The sequence below is a fragment of the Canis lupus genome, chromosome 1, assembly GCF_003254725.2.
Source record: "Canis lupus dingo isolate Sandy chromosome 1, ASM325472v2, whole genome shotgun sequence".
Taxonomy (NCBI): Eukaryota; Metazoa; Chordata; class Mammalia; order Carnivora; family Canidae; genus Canis; species Canis lupus.
Genome location: NC_064243.1, coordinates 107,983,946 through 108,007,684, shown reverse-complemented (window position 1 = coordinate 108,007,684; position 23,739 = coordinate 107,983,946). Strand labels below are relative to the sequence as shown.

The 23,739-nt window shown below is 45.0% G+C and overlaps 1 protein-coding gene across 1 annotated transcript; it reads left to right on the top strand.

Annotated features, from left to right (window-relative positions):
• Positions 1-2,722: 2,722 nt before the first annotated feature.
• On the top strand, positions 2,723-14,262 carry ZNF114 (zinc finger protein 114). Its single transcript, XM_049094156.1, has 4 exons — positions 2,723-2,875; positions 3,454-3,543; positions 9,883-10,009; positions 11,632-14,262. Exons 1-4 carry the CDS (start codon positions 2,873-2,875, stop codon positions 12,732-12,734), a joined length of 1,323 nt encoding a protein of 440 aa, XP_048950113.1. The 5' UTR covers positions 2,723-2,872; the 3' UTR covers positions 12,735-14,262.
• Positions 14,263-23,739: the final 9,477 nt, after the last annotated feature.

Here is a 23,739-nt window from a genome sequence, read left to right as displayed (position 1 = left end):
TCTCTGCCTCTCTCTGTGTGTCTCTCATGAATAAATAAATAAAATCTTTTAAAAAAACAAAAAGAATTGTCAAAGTCATAGAGTCGGAAAGCAGAGGTTATTCAGGGCTAGGGGGAGAAGGAAACGGGGAACAGGTGCAAAAATCGCATTAAGTGACTTATGTCAGCCTTCTGTGACCATCTCAGGTGACCTCAAGGAAGAATCAAAAACAGAACTGAGAAACCAGTTAAGCAGAGACATGCAAGCAATATTTTTAAACAATCAGGTATAATAAAAACATATATATTGAGATGACCTGAGAGTCTTTCTCGTGCCTCCACAGAAATGAGCAAACCTTAATATTTACAGCCGGAACAAATTACACCTTGCCACGCTCAAGTATTTGGAGAACAGCTTGCAAGCAGCTTACTCCTCTCCCTTCTGTATATATAATCCCCTGCAGCTAACAAGTTTTGGAGCAGTTTTGTGTGTGTGTGTGTGTGTGTGTGTGTGTGTGTGTGTGTGTGTTTTAAGATTTTATTGATTTTTTTTTTTTTGAGAGAGAGAGAGAGCACAAGCAGGGGAGGGGCAGAGGAAGAGGGACAAGCAGACTCCCCACTAAGCAGATACCTGAGCAGAGACACATCTCAGTGTCCTTGGGATTTATGGGAGCCTGACTCTGGGCCTTTCCCTTATTTTTCCCTGCCTAGCCCTATCTGTCCCCCAATGTGGGACTGAATCCCAGGACCCTAAGATCAGGACCTGAGCCATAGGCATACACTTAGATGACTGAGCCACCCAGGTGCCCTGGAGCAGTTCTTCAGAGCAATCAGAAAGACTGTTTCAAAAGCTATGGTGGATAAAGTCGGTTTTCTTTCAGCTGACAGGATTTAGTGTTTAATGGATACAGAATTTTAGTTTAGAAAAATGAAAACGTTCTGCAGATGGTTGCCCAACAGTGTAAATGTGCTTAATGCCACTAAACTGAACTCTTAAAAATGGTTAAAATATTAATGTCTGTTACGTATATTTTCATCACAACAAAAAATTGATTGTAGTGTAGGTAGGGGTAGAGGGAAAGAGATGAAGAGATAAAATGCAGAGGATTTTTAGGGCAGTGAAAATACTTGGTATTGAAGGGGGAGAGCTTGGTTCTTTTCTTTCTTTTAAGATTCTATTTATTTATTCATGAAGACACAGAGAGAGAAAGGTAGAGACACAGGCAGAGGGAGAAGCAGGCTCCATGTACCGGGAGCCCGATGTGGGATTCAATTCCAGGTCTCCAGGATCACGCCCTGGGCCAAAGGCAGGCGCCAAACCGCTGCGCCACCCAGGGATCCCACGATAGAAGTTTATTAAGTGAGGATACAGAGAAAGCTCTCAGGAGTGAGAGGGGTCCCTTCAGGGTTGCCACTGGAGGTTTTTTTGGTTGGCGCTTTATAGAGAACGTGACCAGGGACTCTATGGCCTTGAGATTTCTTTTGCTATCCTGAGTGAATGACATATAACTGTTTTTGAGTCTTGGTGATTACTTTGTAGCAGGCAAAGGAAGATACTCCCTAACATTTTGGAGCCAAGGGCCAGATGTACTTCTTTATCTGTTTTTGTTGCATCTCAGTGTCCTTGGGATTTATGGGAGCCTGACTCTGGGCCTTTCCCTGCCTAGCCCTATCTGTCCCTAACTCAATATACTACCGTGATGGAAATACAACATTATACATTTGTCCAAATCCATAGAATACACAACACCAAGAGTGAACCCTAAGGTAAACTATGGACTTTGATTACTGTATGTAGGTTCTTCTCTGGTTTAAAAAAGAAAGAAAAGTCGCATTCTGGTGAGTAATGTTGATGAGTCAGGAGGCTATGCATTTCTGGGGTCGGGGATATATGGGAAGTCTTCATAGTGCCTCAGTTTTTTGTTTTTCTTTTTAAAGATTTTATGTATTCATTCATGAGAGACACAGAGAGAGAGGCAGAGACACAGAGGGAGAAGCAGGCTCCATGCAGGGAGCCTGACGTGGGACTCCATCCCAGGTCTCCAGGATCACGCCCTGGGCTGAAGGCGGCGCTAAACCACTGAGCCACCCAGGCTGCCCTGCCTCAGTTTTATTGTAAACCTAATACTGCTCTTTTTTTTTTTTTTTTTGAGATTTTTTATTTATTTATTCATTAGACACACAGAGAGGCAGAGACGTAGGCAGAGGGAGAAGCAGGTTCCCTGCCGGGAACTTGATGTGAGACTTGATCCCGCGACCCCAGGATCAGGACCTGAGCCAAAGGCATATGTTATTCAACCACTGAGCCACCAGGCGCCCCCCCCCCCATACTGCGTTAAAAAATAAAAATAAAATAATAATAATAATAATAAAGTATTTTTTTAAAAAACGAGTTTAGGGGGTACCCAGCTGGCTCAGTCAGTGAGAAGCATGGGACTCTTGATTTCTCCTGATCTCGGGGGTTGTGAATTGGAGCCCACTGTGGGCGCAGAGATTATTTTATATTATATTTTAAAATGAGTTTAGGTATATATTAATATTAGGCCATGAAAGCTTTAGAGTAGAATTGCATTGCTAGAAATGAGACACTGCATAAAAATTTAACTGATTTCATTGACTTTTAGCGGTTCTCTGCCCTTCTTTCCTAGAGTCGGAGGAACAGGCTGGGCTGGCCTCGATCTTTGGGGGAGGGGCAGAGGGCGGGGACGGGGTGGGGGGAGCAGGTGACGTGAGGGTGGGTGGGGGCGAGAGGATGTAAAACCAAGTCTTGCCACGGACCATCCATAAGAAATTCTCGGGTTGAGGTTAAAGGCTTCATTCCGGATGCGCTTCGCCGGGCACCTGAAGATCAGGTGACGCTCCAGCTTAAACTGATCTAGATGTTTTGCAGCTGAATGGTAGGCAGCTGTTTTCTTTCACTGGAATTTGGGATTGGAGGTCGCGACTGTTCTCGCCCGAGGGTCTCTGGTTCAATCCCAGTAACGATCAGAGTAGTATTTTCTGAACTGTTGGTGCAAACCTTGCGGGTTAGCCGCTAGTTAGCGCCTGCGGGGTGGAGAAGGTTGCCAAAGGAAAAGAGGGAGGAGGGGTGACAGAGAGAGAAACTGGGGACCCCTCCACCCGACTGTGTCCTGCTCCAGCACAGGGAAGTCTTCCTTTCCTTTCCCGGGGAGGTGGTTCTCATTTCTGGAAGCCTCCAGGGAGCAGAAGTGGCTGGGGAGAAAGTTCTGCGGGATCCTGGGTGCAAGGGTGGGGCGCTGGGATGACAGGGCCCCGGGCAGGGCAGCAGGTCCCGGGATCCCCTTCCTGCTGGCTCCTCCTCCCCGCCCCCCATCCCTTCCACCACCGATTTGGAGGCGGTCGGGAAGCAGGTACAAAGGGCCTGGGCTGCATGAATCTGTCGCCGATCTCTCCCGGGAGGCCCGTTTTGTGTATTTAGTTATTATTCTCAGAGCCCCATCCCTCTCGTCTGCAGTCCTGCAGCCGTCTATCCAGCACCGGGAACCGGCTCTTAGGCTGTGCCGCCCACAGACGGACGCGTCCAGAAGCCCAGGCTGCCGAGATGGTGAGTGTCGGGGTTGCGGGAGAGTCCACACTGCGGGAGGGAGCGGGTCGGGTTCCGGAGGGTCGGGAGCAGCTGCCCGGGGAAGCCCGACTCCCCCGGCCCGCCCGGGAGGAGAGCGGAGGCCGAGAGTGACCTCCGTTGAGCCCCAAATGCTCCCTCCGCTTGACCCAGGAGGCAGGGACCGCCCCCCCACCCCCACTGCAGTCCCTGGCGTGGGCAGGGGGGTGCCGGCGCCCGGCGGATGCGGGGCTGGAGGGAGCCGCTGTTTGGATCCATGCGGGTATTGGGAGTCCGCTGTGATTAGAGCGAGCTGACAAATTCTGGGCATAGACGGAGAGGATGCCATTGGGTTCTCTTCGAGAGAAACGATTGCCTTCCTTGGGTTTGGTCCAGTTTCTTCCTTTTTGGGGGGACTGAGAGCTCTGTGGAGGGCATTATAAAAGGATCCAGGATCAGGATCCGAACAACTTGCCTGTTTGTCATTCATCTAGTCGGTTCAGCCTGGTTCATGGAAAGCACAGGGCAGGTGGGGATGTGTTTCATCTGCCAAATGTGGATGTTTTCCTTCTACCTGCTCACCTGAGCCCACCCAGAATTATGCATTCTCTTTGTTTTGGGGTGTGTTTTTGTTTTCCCACTGTCCCAAACAAACGTGTCTGAGATGGCCAAGGACTTACTGGTTTGTTGCAAGGGAGAGAGATCATATTGCACCTAGAGGAACCTGGCAAATGAAAGCAGGGGTGAAGTCCTTCATTATAGGATAACCCGGGGACAGGAGAGGGTGGTATTCGGGGTAAATGTAAAGGCATCCCGGCTTAGTTAGGCTCAAGCTGAACTGCACACAAAGGAATTACCTGGTCTGGATGGTCCCTTGGAAACTACAGGGTCAGATAGAGGCGGAATGTTGTGTCCCAAACCCCTTATCTGAAGCTCTTTGCCCAGGGTTGCAGATTGAGACTGATTCTCCGTCCAAATGACTCAAGATGCCCCAGGCAAGAATGGGATGTTCTTTTCTTACTGATATGGTGTCAAACGGCAGCATTTTTTGAGGGCTATGATTTTCAGAAAACAAAGTTTATCTGTGAGTTAGAAAACAGCCAAGTAAGGGGTGGAAAAAAAGAGTCCTTTTGACTTTGCTACTGGTTTCATCCACATCTGATCTCTTCACCGAATGAATGCAGGGTGGATTTTGCATCCTTGCATTCACAAGGACAAGGTTGCCTATAATCTCCAGTTTGCCCAAGCACTTAAGAACTTTATAATATTCAGTGTCACATTTCTTTCTTTTTTTTTTTTTATTTATTTATGATAGTCACACACACAGAGAGAGAGAGAGACATAGGCAGAGGGAGAAGCAGGCTCCATGCAGCGGGAGCCCGACGTGGGATTCGATTCTGGGTTTCCAGGATCGTGCCCTGGGCCAAAGGCAGGCGCTAAACCGCTGTGCCACCCAGGGATCCCGAGTGTCACATTTCTGTTTGGTGAAAACCTGAATTCACGTGAACCCCGGAGTAGTGAACGCAAGGGGATCTTGGGGGACCCTACATAACTGTTTGAAATTTTTGAAACCAAAGTATTATGGTTGCCTATTTCCTAAGAAATGGCGTCAGTATATTTAAGAAAATGTGGGTACTCCAGTTCCAACTTGAAGAACACTCTGACATCTGGCAGGTGGTTTACACCCCTAGAGAATTTTGAAATATAAAAGCCATTAAATCCCTCCAGGAGAAGGAATTTTTATTTTAGCTGGAAAAGATGACTTCAAGGTTAAAAAAAAGTCAACCTCATCAATTGCATTGTAAACCATTTAATTGTAAGCTGTATTTCGCTTAATATTTTATTTCTGGAATGTGTAATAGATTAGTGTGTTTAAAAAGTTGCAAGTTGGTTAGGGTAGACCTTGAAGCCTTCCTCCATCCACCCTGGTTCACTCTGTTCTAGACTCCTGGCCACCCCAAAGCAACCCCTTTTGTAGATTCTTGCATATCTTTTCAAGGTTCCTTAAAATCCTGAAAATGAGCTCATTGGACACTCTTCTGCAGCTAATGTTACAGATTTTAAAAGACTCAAGTAACCAAATGCAGTATGTGGGTCGTGGGAGACAGACTAGGGTATTTGATTCTATAAAAACATTACTGCTAGTGTTTCTCAGCCTGATAATGTTGCAGCCACATTTTAAAAGATTCTTCACGCAAAAAAAAAAAAAATTCCTCCTGCTTTAGAGATATATAATAAAAGTATTTGAGAATGCAATGCTATGATAGCTGGACTTTTGTTTACAATAGTGCAGTAGGAGAAGGGCAGTGAAGTGGGATGGGAAGTGGTGGCAATGTGTGGAAGCTGGTGGATTTTTTTTTTTTAGATTTTATTTATTTATTCATGATAGAGAGAGAGAGAGAGAGAGGCAGAGACACAGGCAGAGGGAGAAGCAGGCTCCATGCACCAGGAGCCTGACGCAGGACTCGATCCCGGGACTCCAGCACCGTGCCCTGGGCCAAAGGCAGGCGCCAAACCGCTGAGCCACCCAGGGATCCCCAGAAGCTGGTGGATTGTGATCAATGGCTTGCTTGCATTTCATTTTCCCTGTATTATATCTGTTCACACTTCCTGAGATTTAATGCAAATGGTTAGAAAGTTCTTTTATACCACCAAGCTTTTTTTTTTTCCTTCTCTATTTAAAGATTTTAAGTCATCTCTACACCCAATGTGGGGCTGAAATCCACAACCATGAGATCTAGAGTCTCACAATCCACTGACTGGGCCACCCAGACACCCCTGAAGATGTTTTTAATATGTAAAAACATACACCAGTCCTTGATATCATCTGACTTTGTTTATATGTATATTTAATGTATATATTTTTTAGTTTCTAATCTGAAATGTTTCAAATTTTGAAAAAAAAATTGAATACAAATTGTAAAAATAGAATTTTTACAAAAAATTTTGTATTCTAAGGAATACAAATGTAAAAAACACAATAAAAAAATTCTCCAAATAGTGGGACACCTGGGTCGCTCAGTGGTTCAGTGGTTGAGTGTCTGCCTTCGGCTCAGATTGTTATCCCGGAGTCCTGGGATCGAGTCCTGCATCGGGTTCCCCGCAGGGAGCCTGCTTCTCCCCCTGCCTGTGTCTCTGCCTCTCTCTCTCTGTGTCTCTCGTGAATAAATAAATACAATCCTTAAAAAAAAATTCTCCAAATCTTTAAAGTCACTAGAAATCAGGGCATCCAGGATACCAAACACGGTGCTTTACAGAGAGAGAGAAAATAACTCAAGATATCTCTAATGCCTGTCCAGAGTTTGAATTCCAGTAGTCTCTACCAAAAAGTATCTTTCAGAGTTAGATTTATTTTTTTTCTTTTTAAGATTTTGATTATTTATGTATTTTAGAGACAAAGCACAAGCTGGGGGAAGGACTGAGGAAAGGGGACAGGGAGAGAGTACTTGTCTCCTGAATCAGTTATTTCATTAGGGTGCAAAATGGTGGCTCTTCAATGCAGTCATTCCTATGAAGTTTTTTAGCTGGAACTCTGTAGGGTTTTCTGTCATCAAGAAGGAGTATTCAGTTACTCGAGTTACATTCCTAGTAGAAAGGCAAAAACTTAGGGCACCTGGGTGGCTCAGTCAGTTGAACATCTGTCTTTGGTTCAGGTTGTGATCTCTGGGTCCTGGGATCGAGCCCTGGGTCCCGGCTCCCTGCTAAGCGGGGAGTCTGCTTCTCCCTCTGCCTCTGCCTCCTCCTCTTTGCTCATGCTCTCTCTCTCTCTCTCAAATAAATAAGTCTCCAAACAAGCAACAACAACAACAACAAAGAAAGGCAAAGACATTTTTCCTTTCATTACCCAAGTTTTAGACTAAGGGCTAAAAGCAGCCTCTGGTAGCCAGAAATGCTCCCTCCACCCACCCACTTTGGTTTTCCCATTTGGGTGTTATTAGGAGTTCATGTGTTTTTAGTATCCAGTGTTTCAATCAGTTGCTATTTTACAGTTCAGAATTTCCCATATGGAACCACTTGGAGACCCTGACAACTAGCCTCTGTGCCTCTTCACACCGTGTAGGGTGGCTTCTCTGCCTTCTGACACCACAGGATCGCTCAGACTCACACTCTGCGTTTTCTGTTCACAAAGCAGCTATTTCTCAGTGCTTCCTGCTTATTATTTCTTCTGGGCATTTTCTCTGCAGAGATTGGCTGGGCAAGTGTGTGTGTGTGTGTGTGTGTGTGTGTGTGTGTGTGCACATGCGCGCACATGCGTGCGTTATGTGTGTTTCTGCTGATATTTTGTCATGAAGTCGACCTTTTTTAACTTCTAAAAAAACCTTTTTTTAAGTTTATTGATTTAAGTAATCCCTACACCCAATGTGGGGCTCGAACTCACAACCCCTAGATCAGGAGTTGCAGGCTCTTCTGACTGAGCCAGCCAGACGCCCTGACTCTTGTAATTTTATTTATTTATTTTTAAAGATTTTATTTATTTATTCATGCGAGACACACACAGAGAGAGAGGCAGAGACACGGGCAGAGAGAGAAGCAGGCTCCATGCAGGGCGCCTGATGTCGGACTCAATCCTTAGACTCCAGGATCATGCCCTGGGCCGAAGGCAGGTGCTCAACCACTGAACCACCCAGGCGTCTCATCTCTTGTAATTTTAAATTTGAATCTTTCCTTCTCAGACTAAAAAAAACATGCTTCCTTATTGACATAATCCCTTTGCCTGATCCTGCAGGGCATGTAAAACATCTGTAAGAAGCAGTGTTAGTATTGACTTAGTAATAACGCCAAGATCTGATTTCCTTTCTTTTGTACAAGAGACTATTTATTATGTGCTAAGGTGGTAGCTATCATCTCTCAAATTAACTTTTCACTCCAAATGGTTAACCTGCCAGCTTGATATACCCTTGCTGTCATTTAGTTGAGTTTCCCTATTTGGGGGATTGTTTTCTTTTTTTTTCTTTTTCTTTTTTTTTTTTTTTTTTTTTAAGATTTATTTATTTGACAGAGAGAGAGAGCCAGAGAGCAGCAGGCAGAGGGAGAGGGAGAAGCAGACTCCCTGCTGAGCAGGGAGCCCAACTCAGGGCTCGATCCCAGGACCCCAGGATCATGACCTGAGCCCAAGGCAGGCGCTTAACCGACTGAGCCACCGGGCAGGTGCCCCTGGGGGATTGTTTTCTTGCTGAATGTGTGCACATTACCAGGTTCCCAATGAAAATGTATATAACAAGGTTGTATTTAGACAAGTCTTTCTTCTGTTCCTTCCTCTCCCACCTGTTCCTTTACTGATAAGTCTGTGGTTTGTTATACATTCCTGTGCCTTTTTTTTCTTTTTGCTTGAAATATAAAATAGGGGCACCTGGGGGGCTCAGTCGGTTAAGCATCTGCCTTCGGCTCCTGGGATCAAGTCCAATATGGGGCTCCCTCCTAAGTGGGGAGCCTGCTTCTCCCTTTTCTCCCCACTATGCTCTCTCTATTTCTGTCTCAAATAAATAAAATCTTTTTAAAAATACATAAAACATATAATCTGGAGAGCACATAATATCACTTTATATCTGTATATAAGATATCTGGCTCATTCTTATCTGCGGCTGCAAGTTTCTTCATTGTGTGGGCATATCATACTTTTATAAGGAATCCTCTTTGTTGAATATTTGGGGTAGTCTCCAACCTTTTGCTGTTTTTTTTTTTTTTAAGATTTTTATTTATTCATTCATGAGAGACACAGAGAGAGAGAGATGCATAGACACAGGCAGAGGGAGAAGCAGGCTCCGTTCAGGGAGCCCGACGAGGGACTCGATCCCAGGTCTCCAGATTCACACTCCCGGCTGCAAGTGGCCCTAAACCGCTGCGCCACCGGGGCTGCCCCAATCTTTTGCTGTTATAAAAAAACCTTTAATCACTCCTTATGTGCACATATCACTTGGCTTTTGGGCTAGGGTAGTCTTGGAGTAATCCCACAAGGATAAATGCTGGATCAAGAGATGAATAGCAATACAGTTTTGGTAAATTATGTCTGATTCAGACTGGAAGTGGGACAGTTTTATGTACGATTTATGAAGTCCTCTCCTTGGCTTATAGACACTTCACTCCGGTCCCCACTCCTGCCATCATGTGACATTCCTCCCTCTGTGTGTCTGTGTGCAGATTTCCTCTTCTGAGATATCAGTCATTGGAATAGGGCCCCTCCACTACTCTGGCATGACCTCATGGTACCTCTTTACATCTGCAAATGCCTTATTTCCAAATCAGGTCACATTCACAGGTACTGGGTTTTAGGACATTGGCACATCTTTGGGAGGGGAAACAATTCAACTCCTAACAGTACCCCAAACGGGTGTGTTGTTTTAGGACCCTGTGACCTTCACCGATGTAGCTGTGAATTTCACTGAGGAGGAATGGGCTCTGCTGGACTCTACGCAGAGAAATCTCTACAGAGACGTGATGTTGGAGAACTGCCGGAACCTGGCCTCTGTGGGTGAGGATCTCACCCTCCCACACTTATTCATGGCTGGGACCAAGGCTGGGACCAATGCGAGTCAGGCCCTTCCTGTGTTCCCAGAGATCTAGATGGGGCTACTGCCCCCAGGTGGTGGACATAAAGTTTCCCCTGAGAAACAGGAAATCTGTCCATTGCATTACATGTTTATTCTCTTCATCATTAACAACAGCCCTTGTGGGATCCTTAAGTGGGTGAGCACAGAGCATAGAGAGTTTCAGTGCATTCACAAGGAAAATGGAGGGACTACTTTTTGTGCCATACTCATAGCTGCTTAGCTTTGGAACCCTTGTAGACCACAGCATGCAACCTTGTTTCATGGAAAGTCCTGGAATCACTCCCTTATACCATGCACAGTCCCATTTCCCAGTGACCGGGATTTCAAGGGCTCAAACCTAGTCTGGTCTCCCATTTGGAGCAAGAAGCGGGTCTGGGAATGGTGTGGGGGGATATTACCTAGGTACTGTGCACCTGTGCTCTGGGCAGATATGAATCTTTATGAGAAAGGATTTTATTTTAAATTTTTTAATATTTTATTTATTTTTTGAGAGACAGCACAAGCATGGGGAGGGGCAGAGGGAGAAGCAGACTCCCCACGGAAAAGAAGTTGAAGGTGGGACTAGATCCCAGGACCCCAGGATCATAACCTGAGCTAAAGGCAGACATTTAACTGACTGAGCCACCCAGGTGCCCCCATTGCCATTTTTCAAAAGAAAAAATCCATTGCTTTGGGGAGGCAAGCTAAGATTCACCTATTTTTTTTTCTGTTTTTGTTTTGTTTTTGTTTTTGTTTTGTTTTTGTTTCTTAAGACTCACCTATGTTGAGCATTGTCCTGTCCATACAGGTTTTTTATTCCAGCTGTGCTCTCATTTTTTTTTTTTGTCCCAAAGACTTGTGCCCCTTGGTCTTCAGAATTACATGTGGACTCTGTCTTAGTCTGTTTGGGCTCTGACGACAGAGTGCCATAGTCTGAGTGACTTACCCACAGACACTTATCTGTCACATTCTGGAGGCTGGGAAGTTCCAGGTGGAGGTGCCAGCAGGTTCATTCCCAGTGAGGTCTCTCTCCCTGGTTTGCAGATGGCCACCGTCTTGCTATGTCTTCATATGGTAGAAAGACAGCAAGTTCTGTTCTTGGCTCTTGTAAGGATGCTCATGCCATCATGGAGGCCCCACTGTCATATCCTCATCTAAACCTGATTGTCTCCCAGAGAACCCACTTGCAAATACCATCACATGGAGGAGGGGGGTTAGATCTTCAACATACAGATCTGTGGAGGATATAAATTCAGCCCATGATAGATCTTTGTCCAGTTCTCTTCCATATGGCATTCCTGATTACACTCTCAATCCCCACAGAACTGTTTCACAGCAGCTTCTGTTCACATAGAACCCATCCTTGCCATAGTCAAGCTCCTGACACAGTCCAGAATCTGCTTGCTGGCTCACTTACTCTTTCTTCCCTTTCACGTTTTCCTCTCATGTGAGGAAATGTGTGAACATTTGAAAAGAAACCCACATGGGCATTTGCCTGTTTTAGCATCTCCAACCCACCTTAACTCTCAACAAAGAATTTAATTTTTGTGTCATTTTATTTCAGATTTGATGAGTCAGCATAAAACCCAAAACTCAACCCCACAGCAGGACATTCTTGCTAAAAAGACACTTGATGAAGCAAATAGAGTGTGTGCTGTGAACAACAGTTCCCAGTTCTCCCTGTTGGGAAAAGACTGGAAATGCCACGAAACAGATGAGCCACCCAAGCAAAGGGAGCAAAAGTTCAAGCAAGTTGCTGCTGTGCACAAGAAGGGTGAGTCTCCAGTTAATATCTGTGGATATCATGAAATGAGAGACAACTTTATACCTAGCTCAAATCTTGGGCCTTCATGGAGAGATTCCACAAGAAATTGTATCCAAACATGTGCCTCAAATATTGTGAAACAAAATCCTGTCCTAACCAGTAATCCAAAGATGTATAGAAACAACAAATATGATAGAGTCTTGTGGCCAAGCATTGAGCTGACCCCGCTTGTAGGATATCGGACAGAGTCAGAGTCACACACATGGACTGACAATCAGAACAATGTGCTTCACATACGTAAAAATATCTGCATGGGGGTGGACGTTCATGAATGGGATCCATTTGGAAAAGCCTTTGGTGAAGACATTTCCCTTAGGACATACAGGACTCATGCTGAAGAGAAAACTTATGAGTCTAATCCATGTGAAATCACCTTCCAAAATAGCTCGATCCATGATGTGCAGAGGCAATCCTGTACAACAGAGGCAAATCATGAGAATAATCAAGGTGATAAAACCTTTGCCCACATTGCAAATTCTGACTCAAACAGGAAGACTAAAACTAGAAGGGGGAAATATAAATGTCAAGACTGTAGGAAAACTTATGTATATCAGTCATTCCTTATGAAACACATGAAAATTCACACTGGAGAGAAACCCTACGAATGCAAGACCTGTGGGAAAGCCTTTAGATATTCCCTACACCTTAACAAACATTTAAAAAAGCACAATATGAAGAAGCCCTATAAATGTGGAGCATGTGGGAAAGACTTCAGTAAGTCCTCAAAACTTAATGAACATAGAAGAGTTCACAGTACAGAGAAACCCTATAAATGTGAGGAATGTGGGAAAGCCTTCACCAATTCTTCCAGATTTAAAAACCATCTGAAGACTCACAGTTGAGGGATGCCTGACTGGCTCAGTCAGAAGAGCATGTGACTCTTGATCTCAGGGTTGTGAGTCCAAGCCCCATATTGGGTGTAGAGATTGCTTAAATAAGTAAATAAATAAAACTTAAAAATAAATAAATAAATAAAAATTCACAATTGAGAGAGTTCATGTGAATGAAAGGAATGTGGGAAAAGCTTCATTAATTTTCTCAAAATACTGAACGCATAAGAACATATTGGAAGGGGGGTGCCTGGGTGGCTCAGCGGTTGAGTGTCTGCCTTTGGCTCAGGGTATGATCCTGGAGTCCTGAGATCAAGTTCTACATCGGGCTCCCTGCATGGCGTATGCTTCGTTCTCTCTGCCTGTGTCTCTGCCTCTCTCTCTGTGTCTCTCATGAATAAATAAATAAAATCTTAAAAAAAAAGAACATATTGAAAGGAAGCTCAACTTCCCTGAACGACAGAAATGTGAGAATTCATGCATTTACATATTCACACCTAAGAAACTAAGGTCTGTGGAAAGCTTTTAACCTTTCATCTTTATGATTTTTTATTATTAACTATTAATTTTTAAAAGATTTTATTTATTCATGAGAGACACACAGAGAGAGAGGCAGAGACACAGGCAGAGGGAGAAGCAGGCTCCATGCAGGGAGCCTGACGTGGGACTCGATCCCTGGTCTCCAGGATCACACCCTGGGCTGAAGGCGGCGCTAAACTGCTGAGCCACCCAGGTGGCCCAATTATTAATTGTTAATTTTTTAAAGTAGACTCCATAGGCAGTGTGGAGCCCAATGTGGGGGTTGAACTCATGATCCTGAGATCAAGACCTGAGATCAAGGATCCAATGCTTAATGCACTGAGCCACTGAGGTGGCCCCTTCTGTCATCTTCAGTAGATATTTGTCCTCCTGTTGGAGAGAAACCCCATGAATCTAAGGCATATGGAAAAGCCTTCAGTGTTGTCTCTGGGTAATCCCTGTAGGAACTCACATTGTGGAGACTCCTCACAGGAGTAAAGAATGTGGGAGGACCTCTTTAAATACTCATCCCTGGGATCCCTGGGTGGCGCAGCGGTTTGGCGCCTGCCTTTGGCCCAGGGCGCGATCCTGGAGGCCCGGGATCGAATCCCACATCGGGCTCCTGGTGCATGGAGCCTGCTTCTCCCTCTGCCTGTGTCTCTGCCTCTCTGTCTCTCTCTGTGTGACTATCATGAATAAATAAATAAAATCTTTAAAAAAATAAATAAATAAATAAATAAATAAATAAATAAATAAATAAATACTCATCCCTTAAATTGCACAAGCAGCCACCTGCTGGAGAGATTCTGTGATTGTAATAGATAGAAGAAAGCCTTCCAGGGACACCAGGGTGGCTCAGCGGTTGGGCGGCTGCCTTTGGCTCAGGGTGTGATCCCAGGATCCAGGATGGAGTTCCACATCGGGTATCCTACAAGGAGCCCTATGCCTATGTCTCTGCCTCTCTCTCTGTGTGTTTCTAATGAATAAATAAATAAATAAATCTTTAAAAAAAAAAAAAAAAGCCTTCCATTCCAGCTCCTCACAAGACACAGATGAGTACCTAATAGGAGAGAAACACAGTAAATGTTATGATTGCTGCTGTTACATTGTCTCATCCTTCAGCTGGGACTAAATTTCATGATTCTCCAATTTTTCTTCTCTAATGAAATCCTATGAGATGATGAAAATCCCTCTATATGCCCTCGCAGTTCCCCCGTGTGAATTTTGATATATAGGGGCTTTGTTAGAATTTACATACAGTTGGTCTCACTAACATGAAGCCCTGTTTGAACTTCATTTAATTTAGATTGGGGTTTAGCGTGCTCTATGTTAACCTTTTTTTTTTTTTTTTTTTTGGTCATTTGATTGTTACTGGTCAAGATTCAAATGCATTATGGTCAGATTATGTGGTCTTGATGCCGTTATGGGACAGATGTTCTAATGTTCATTTCAGTCTCATGGGGCTGATACTGTCAATTGCCTGGCCATATTAATTTTTCTCATCCTATTTACTGAGGGTACGTAGACTTGTTTTTCCAGAGTTAGCACTGTTGAAGGTTTTTAAATGCATTTTATGGGACCCCTGGGTGGCTCAGCGGTTTAGCACCTGCCTTCGGCCTGGGGCATGATCCTGGAGATCCGGGATCGAGTCCCGCGTGCGTCGGGCTCCCTGCGTGGAGCCTGCTTCTCCCTCTGCCTGTGTTTCTACCTCTGTGTGTGTGTGTGTCATGAATAAATAAACAAAATCTTTTTAAAAAATGCATTTTCTGTTTCTTCATAATTGATGGTGGGCGGAGCTTATATCCTTGACAGAATTCACTGGCTTGGGGTCACCTGGGTGGCTCAGTCAATTAAGCATCTGCCTTCCGCTCAGGTCATGATCCCAGAGTCCTAGGATCAAACCCTGTACCAGGCTCCCTGCCCATCGGGGAGCCTGCTTCTCCCTCTCTTTCTGCTCCTCCCCTCTCATGCTCTCTCGCTTGCTCTCACTCTCTCTCTCTCTCAAATGAATAAATAAAAATCTTTAAAAGAAAAAAAAGAATTCACTGGCTTGGATTCCTAGAAAGCTATGGAAAAAGGTGAGTATTTGTCATTCTTTTTCTCTTAACTAAGCTCCCTTTCCCAGTTGCTCTCTGGGAAATTGGATGAAATTCCCTGAATTAGCACAAGCAACTTTAGGATCATTGAGATGAAGGTCATGTTCCCAATAACACAACCCTCAAAACACAAGAGTCCCCACTCCCTAGTAGCATGTTTTTGGGTGTCTATGGTTGCAACAGATTACATTTCTAGATTTATTACATGAAGCCAACACTTAGTTTTATTAAGAAGCATTTTAGGGGAGTTTTTTATAACTTAGGAGTTAAATGATAAATGATAAACCTGGTGTCAGGAGTTTTTTTATGATTGCTTCTAGTATATTTCAAAATACTGAATTTCTTTGATGTTGGGTGGGATGAGGGCCCAGTATATGTCTGAATGGTTAAGCTTCTGGAGTGTTTTACATTCTCTTACAAACAAAATTTTTGACTCTTGATCTGTCTTATTGAGCAACCTTATAATACAATATCTTACTAGAGAAGCAGATTATCAAAATATTACAACTTTGTCAATTCTTGGGTGATGTATTTGTAGACAATGTTATTAGATGCATAAGAGTTTGGGCATTTTCTTTATTGCAAGTGAGTTTTCTGTTTAGTTTGTTTTAACCACCTTTTCTACTAAGAATTTTTTTTGTTCATTCATGTATATGGATGAAAATTTATGTACCTCTTACTGTGAGCAAGACTTTACATATATCACCTCGCTTATCACCACTCCACAAATAAATGCTTATCATCTTATAACTCAGGAAACACGCATAGAAGATAAGGAAACTTTCTGATATTAAATAGCTTCTTTTGAGTTCCAAAGCAGTAGGTGTTTTCATTGTCAAGCTTGGGGTTTAGTACCTGTATTAGTTTCCTCTTGCTGCTGTTGCTGTTACAAATTGCCACAAATATAGTGGCTTTAAAAAACTCAGATTTATCATCTTACATTTCCAGCAGCCAGAAGTCCAGAATGGATCTCACTGAGCTAAAATGCCTTTTTTTTTTTTAAAGTAAGCTCCACACAAAACAAACTTTTATCTCATGTTTTCTTGTGGATACAAGATTTATAGAGGTGTGGCTCTCTCCTGATTTTTCATCTCCTCAACTTTTTAAGATTTATTTTTTTTAATTTTTATTTATTTATGATAGTCACACAGAGAGGGAGAGAGAGGCAGAGACATAGGCAGAGGGAGAAGCAGGCTCCATGCACCGGGAGCCTGATGTGGGATTCGATCCCGGGTCTGCCAGGATTGCGCCCTGGGCCAAAGGCAGGCGCTAAACTGCTGCGCCACCCAGGGATCCCTTAAGATTTATTTAGTTAGTTAGTTAGTTAGCTATTCATGAGAGACACAGAGAGTCAGAGACATAGTCAGCAGGAGAAGTAGGTTGCCCGTGGGGAACCCAATGTGGGACTCAATCCCAGGACCCTGAGATCACGACCTGAACCAAAGGCAGACACTCAACCACTGAGCTACCCAGGCATCCCTCTTCTCAATTTTTAAAAAAACTGGGAAACATAGCTACCCAAAAGTATATGAATACGTACAAATAGAGTTAAAAGTCAATAAAGAGATCACTACACACTCACCATCCAGGCCCATCACCAGTTTATTAAATGCCCTACAATATATGTCTGTACCTACAGGTGTTGCCTGCAAGTTCCAAGTGGAGACTATTATTGGCCATATGAATATTTATTCCTTTGCTCATCTTTGTTACAGCCTTTGCATAAATCTCAAATACCTTTTCTGATTTTGCTTATTTTTATGCTACATCACAGTGACTGAATATGTCTTTGTGTCCTGCTTTTTTCCAGAGAAAGAAAGATTAACTTGGGTAATTGGTTCTTTTATTTTCACTGCTCTGTGAGTTATTTTTTAGTCGAATTCATTAAAGAGACCTTTGTTGATGTATCTCACTGTAAATATTATAACCATTGTTGCTAAAACCAATTTTGATAAGTCTCTGGATTGCAATAAACTCCTGCACTAGAACCACTGGGTTATACAATCTGCATATGTTCAATAGCAAAGTATTTTAGGGAGCACCTGGGTGGCTCAGTCTTGGTAAGCATGGGACTCTTGATCTCAGCTCAGGTCTTGATCCCAGGGTGGTGAGTTCAAGCAAGCCCTATGTTGGGCTCCAGGCTGGGCGTGGAGGCTAATTTTAAAAAGTGGGAGGGGGGGGCCAGGGTGGCTCAGTGGTTAAGCACCTGCCTTCAGCTCAGGGCTTGATCCCAGAGTCCCAGGATTGAGTCCCACATTGGGCTCCCTGCATGGAGCCTGCTTCTCTCTCTGACTATGTCTCTGCCTCTCTCTGTGTCTCTTATGAATAAATAAATAAGACCTTTTAAAAAAGGGGGGGGGGTATTTTAGGCAGGATAGTATAGCATGATTCCATTTATATGGAATTCCCCGAAGAAGCAAATCTGTAGAGACAAGATTGCTGATCAGTGGTTGCCTGGAGTTGGAGGTGGACAGGAAATTGACCGCAGGCTGGCACCAGGAAACCTTTGGGGATGGTGGAAATGATCATCACACTGGACTGTGGTGATGATTGCACAACTCTAATAAAAGTTTGTGAATAAATCATTGAATATTCACTAACTTTTATGTCTGTAAACTGTGCCTCAATGAACCCATAAAGGCCGGAAAGGAGGAGGAAAGGGGGAAGGAGAGCAAAAGACATCACAGGTCTTCTAGAGTGTCCACAGGTACGTGGTGCCCAAAAGCTAAGTTCAGCTTCGGGTGTTTGGGGAGGACTAGGGGCAGGGGACCCAGCCTGTGGATGAGAGGGCTGTCCCGCTGGGCCCCTTCCCTGCAGCCTCACCGCCTCTGTTCCCACTCACTGCTCTGTCCACGAATCTGGGTGCATTCAGGCCCTCCCCATCCGCCCCAGACCATGCGCAGGGAGCACCATGCCGAGGAAAAGAACTCTGCCTGGGTGTCGGAATCCCTGGACTCAACCCCAAGGAGTGGCGGGGCGGGGGGGGGTGGGGGGGTGGGGGGTGGGGGGGGGTGGGGGGCAAGGCTTTGGGGAGTCCTGCCACCCCCTGCCTACATCCTCAGTTCCTACAAGTGCAACATGGGAATTTGTAACAGCTGGTGTAACAAACACACCAAGCCCCTTCTAAATGCTCTACAAATACTAGTTCGTTTCCTGCCCGTGACGACCTGTGCCCTGCGTGTTGTTTCCCCATGTTGGAGCAGGGAAAACGGAAGCACAGAGAGGGTAAGCAAGCTGCCCGAGGTCACACAGCCCCCGGGGCGGGGGATTGCACCCCCGGCTGTCCAGCACCACGCGAGCCCCGAGCCCCAGGCGGGGAGGAGGCCTGGTCCTGGCGGAGGGAGTCGTGACTGAGGGTCCCTGTGTGTCCCCCGCACCGGGATGCGGGCTCTGGGAGCGGCCACGCGGTCTGGCGCACAGGGCGAGGCACTGCATGAACCCTGCAGAATGAAGCGCGGAGGCCGCCCCAGCCCTCCCGCCGCGCTCTGCTGGGGGAGCTGTGTGCCGGGCCGGGGCCTCCAGCGCCAGCAAACGGGATCCTGGGGCGACTCGGGACCCGGGGGAAACCGGGGTCTGGCCGCTCGGACGGAACGGAACGCGCTCGCGGCGGGGCACGCGCGCCCCCTGGCGGCGGAGTCCTGCCAGCACAGCGCCGCCGGGAGACCGGACGGTTTGCTCTGGGCGGGGTGGGTCGGGCCCAGCGGAGATGCTCTCGCCAGGGTTCGCGGCGGGGCCTGGGAGTCTGGGAAGCTGGCGGCGTCTCCCAGTGGCTTCCAGGCTTTTCTGCGATGCACAGTAAGAAACGATTTCGCAATAACACAGTTCCAGGAAATGCCCCCCTGTACGGCTTGATTTATTTTTTATTTTTTATTTTTTTTAATTCTACTCTGTTCCTATTTTTAAATGCTCATCAGGAAAAAAAAATTTTTTTAATTAAAAAATAAATAAAATTCTGGTCAGATAAATTGATTTAAATTGATTTACTGACTAACAAGTCTCAACTGATAATATTGGAAAGTGTTTTCTACTCCCCTAGATTATCCTCAGGTTTTGGGGTTCGGTTTTTTTTCAGCTGGCAAAGATTATGCTGGAGAAAAAGCACCCAGACCATTCCCCAGCAGTATCATTCTATCACCTTGTGCTGTCGCCAGGGATTCCCCCGCCAGCTCTGATTTCAAGATAAACTGGGCTCAGAGGGGTGAAGACATTTGTCCAAGGCCACACAGGTTGTATGTGGCAGTGCTAGTTTCTGCCTAACTTCTGGAAGATGGAATTCACTAAATGCTCCAAATTTCACTGCTATTAAGTACAGTTTAATTTGATCCTCTCTCCACTTTTGCCAATAAGATGGGACTGCACTGTCCTGCTGGTTTTTTATTCTGTGTAATGTAGATTAATGACATTCCAGAACTCCTGCTTAAAAACTCAAGTCTTGGGGCGCCTGGGTTGCTCAGTTGGTTAAGCATCTGCCTTCAGCTCAGGCCATGATCTCAGGGTCCTGGGATCAAGTCCCGCATTGGGCTCCCTGCTCAGCGGGTTGCCTGCTTCTCTCTCTCCCTCTGCAGTTCCCCTGCTTGTTCTGTCTCAAATAAATAATTTTTTTTAATGCAAGTCTGTGTATGGAACAGAGTGAATCTAAGATGGCAATCTTTGTTGAGTCTTTGTTGAGGTGACAACCCATAGCACCACTAGCATCTCCAACACCAACACTTTCACCACCAATACCATCACCATATTTCCTTCTCTGTCACCACTGGCTCATCAGCATGACCATCACCATAACTGCCAACCACATCACTATGCTCACTCTCACTACCCCCACCACCACTGTTACCACCAGGACTATTATCACGGTTCCCAATGTCACTACCATCACCACCACCACCATGAAAATGCCCCACACCTCAAACACGGCATTCAGGAAGCCACTCATTTTGTCACCTAGTGACAGCCTTGGTCCAGCAAGCCTGCATTCTCCATCCCTCTCTCTACCCAGGGCCAAAGGGAATGTGACTGTGACATTGAGGGCAGTGCTTCCTTCTTGGCAACCAAAAGCCAAGTTTGATTCGCCAACCAAGAACCAGTTTGATTCTCTGGCTTCTCTGTAAGTGGCTTTGGATGTATTCTGGGCTTGTTGCCTCACAGTGACCATCTACAAATGGCGAGCCCAGCCTTGGACCATGGGAAAGGTAGAAGAGGGTCTGTTCAGTGTAGGGCTAGGACCCTTGAGGGGTTGAGAGTTGGGTTCAGCCTGAATCCCTCCTGCTAGAGTGGCTCATGAGACCTTTGGAGGAGGAGGCCCTGGGGGAGTGGGATCACTGTGTTCACTGTTCTGTCTTCAGGAAGATAGAGGAAGTCATTGTAGATGGCAGGTAGGGCAAGTAGTCATGACTTTTCTTCACACCAAGATGTGACTCCCTGGGTCCCAAATGTCAGCTTTGCTTCCAGAAGCCAGGGGAGCTGCTATTCCCTTCTCCTTCCTGAGATATCAGCTTTTAAATTTCTTATTCACTGTTCTGTCCCCAGAAGCTACTTACTACAATGTATGGCACATAGTATGCACTCAATTTGTCAAACTAATGGGGAAAGAGGGAGATGGCCTTCTCCCCTGCAACTGTAGAGAAAAATATAGTATTTTTTATCATAAAGTTAATTCAAAGGATCTGAGTTGAAAGTGTGTAAAGAGGAAAACTTTTACAAAAATACGAATTTTTTCTGGTGCACTAGAGAGATTGTAGAAATTAGTAATTTGCTCCAACTTGCCCTGTTCCTTATTAATATTACTCAGAAGCAACATCAACAGTGTTTTCTGGGATGCTAAAAACTATAGAAATTGTGGTCATGTCCAGTTGCTGTTCCCTCTGGAAGATTTTCACCTGGATGAGTGGTCTTACTGGATTATTTGTGGCCTGGCTGACTTCCTACATGCAGACTCTGCAAATGCAAGTAAGCTTTCTCATCAGATCAGAAGATCAATAGCCCTTTCCTCTTTTCACATATGCATGTGGAAAATTAAATCCCATGACTCTGATGGATTAATTATTTTACAAATAAAACTAGTGAGCCTGCCTTGAGTTACATGGTGCCAGATCACTCACAGCAGAACTTCCGGGATGGGTGAGCATGGAAGGTGGCGACCCCTGTTGGCTGTCCAGACAACACAGGCCCCCTGCCAAGCGTGTTCATTCCAAAACAGGAATTTTCTTTTAAAGTCTGAAAGGTATACCAAAATACTCTACAAAGGTTTGAATTAAGAGAGAACCTGAGGTACCCAGGTGGCTCAGTGGTTGAGCATCTGCCTTTGGCTCAGGTCATGATCCTTGGATCCCAGGATCGAGTCCCACATAAGGATCCCCACAGGGAGCCTGCTTCTCCTTCTGCCTATGTCTCTGCCTCTCTCTGTGTGTCTCTCATGAATAAATAAAAGTTTAAAAAAAGAGAGAGAACCTAATTTCTGTTATTCTACCTCATATTCTCAATTATTCTTTTTTTTTTTTTAAGTAGGCTCCATGCCAAACATGGGGCTTGAACTCACACCCCTGAGATTAAGAGTGGAGTGCTCTATGGTAGGACCCAGCCAGGCGTTCCTGGGTCCCCAAAAAACTTTTAAATTTTTATGTTTGTTGACTCAGAAAAAAGTAATATCCTTCCCAGAGTCATCCAGAAAATGTACTCCCATACTGTTCAAATGTTTTTGTTTGTTAGGAATTTCTTCGTAAACTTTGTACCTAATATTCTGTACCAAGAATTCATCACTTGTACAATAACAGAATGATTGCAGCCTCTTAGTCTTGCTATGAAAATATGCATTTATACTTCCGTTGACAGAATTTCACCGATTGAGAACACACAATTCTTTGTCTCTGCCTCTCTCTGTGTGTCTCTCATGAATATTTTTTTTTTAATCTTAAAAAAAAAAAACCCTCTGTGATCTGGCAAAGAAGCAAAAATGGAGTTTTCCTGCATTGGCATTTTTTTAAGATTTATTTATTTATTTGAGACAGAGTGAGTGAGAGAGAGAGAATGCAAGCAGGGGGAGCAGCAGAGGGAGAGGGAGAAGCTGACTCTGCTGAGCAGGGAGCCTGATGAGGAACTTGATCCCAGGACCCCGGAATCATGACCTGAGCCAAAGGCAGACGCTCAACCAACTGAGCTACCTAGACGTCCCTTAATCCCCATGTTTAGATTTTTTTTAAGGATCAAGCCAATAAGGTCAAGCACCATCCATTTAAGAGGAGCTGGTTGACCTCCTGGAGGTCAGAGGTCATGATATTCCACTAGAAAGTTCTCCCTGCTCAGTGGGGAGTCTGCTTCTCCCTCTCCTGCCCCTTCTCCTGCTCATGTTCTCTCTTTCTCTCTCTCTCTCTCTCTCTAAATCTTTTTTTAAAAAGTCTTCCAGGTGTGAACTATTATCAACCTATTTTAAGGAGAACGAGACCCAGAGTATTACCTTCCTTGATTAGGAAGGCGGATGATGGATTATCTGTCTGGATTGGGCCAGATTAAATTAGACAGGGCATTCAGGAGGGCCAGAAAGAGTGACCCCTGGTGTTTTAATCCTCCTCCCTCCCAAACCACCCACAGCAGGAAGAGGACAGTCGGCTTTATCTCTGTGACTCTAGCGTCAGGGAGGGCCTCAAATACTCTTCCTTTTCTCCTTCCAGGCACACTGACAGATTGCATGTCCCACCACCCCTCCCCTTTGAAGTTATGCATCATCGAATGACCTACTTGAGTCAACAAATGTGAGTGGAAGTGACATGTATCATATCCAGATAGAAGCTGTAAGAGTCATTACAGCTTTGCCATTTTCTCTCCTTCCTGGTCACAAAGAATTGACAACACTCTGGAGAGATGCTCTTCCATCGGCCTGGGTCACAAGGATGATGTGGAGCAGAGCCCTGAGGTGACCACAAAAGACCAGTTACACGGGCAAGTAATTAACCTTTGCTGCATTAGGCCACTGAGATCCTGGGCTTGTTTGTTACTGTAGCATAACCCAGCCTATCCTGACTATACATCCTAGTTTTCAGTAGAGCCTGAAATGTGGTGGTCTCAAAAAAAAAAAAAAAATAGGGTCACCTGGGTGGATCAGTCGGTTGAGCATCTGACTCTTGGTTTCGGCTCAGGTCTTGATCTCAGGGTCGTGTGATCAAGACCCATGTTGGGCTCCCTGTTTAGCAAGGAGTCTGCCTGAAGATTCTCTGTCCCACCCCACTCACTCACACACACACTCTCTCTCTTTCTCTCTCTCTGTTTCTCTAAAATAAATAAATGACTCTTGAGTGAATGAATGAATGAGTGGCAAGGAATAGGGACAAGGTCATAAATTTCTGGGCCGGAAGCAGAGGAAATAGCCAAGTCTCAAGCTTGCTCTGTCACATATACACTTGGAACCAGGC

Excerpts from the sequence above, each read along its gene's own strand:
- ZNF114 (XM_049094156.1), top strand. Across the intron at positions 3,544-9,882 it reads AAGCCCAGGCTGCCGAGATG|GACCCTGTGACCTTCACCGA; the intron begins GTGAGTGTCGGG and ends GTGTTGTTTTAG. Across the intron at positions 10,010-11,631 it reads CCGGAACCTGGCCTCTGTGG|ATTTGATGAGTCAGCATAAA; the intron begins GTGAGGATCTCA and ends ATTTTATTTCAG.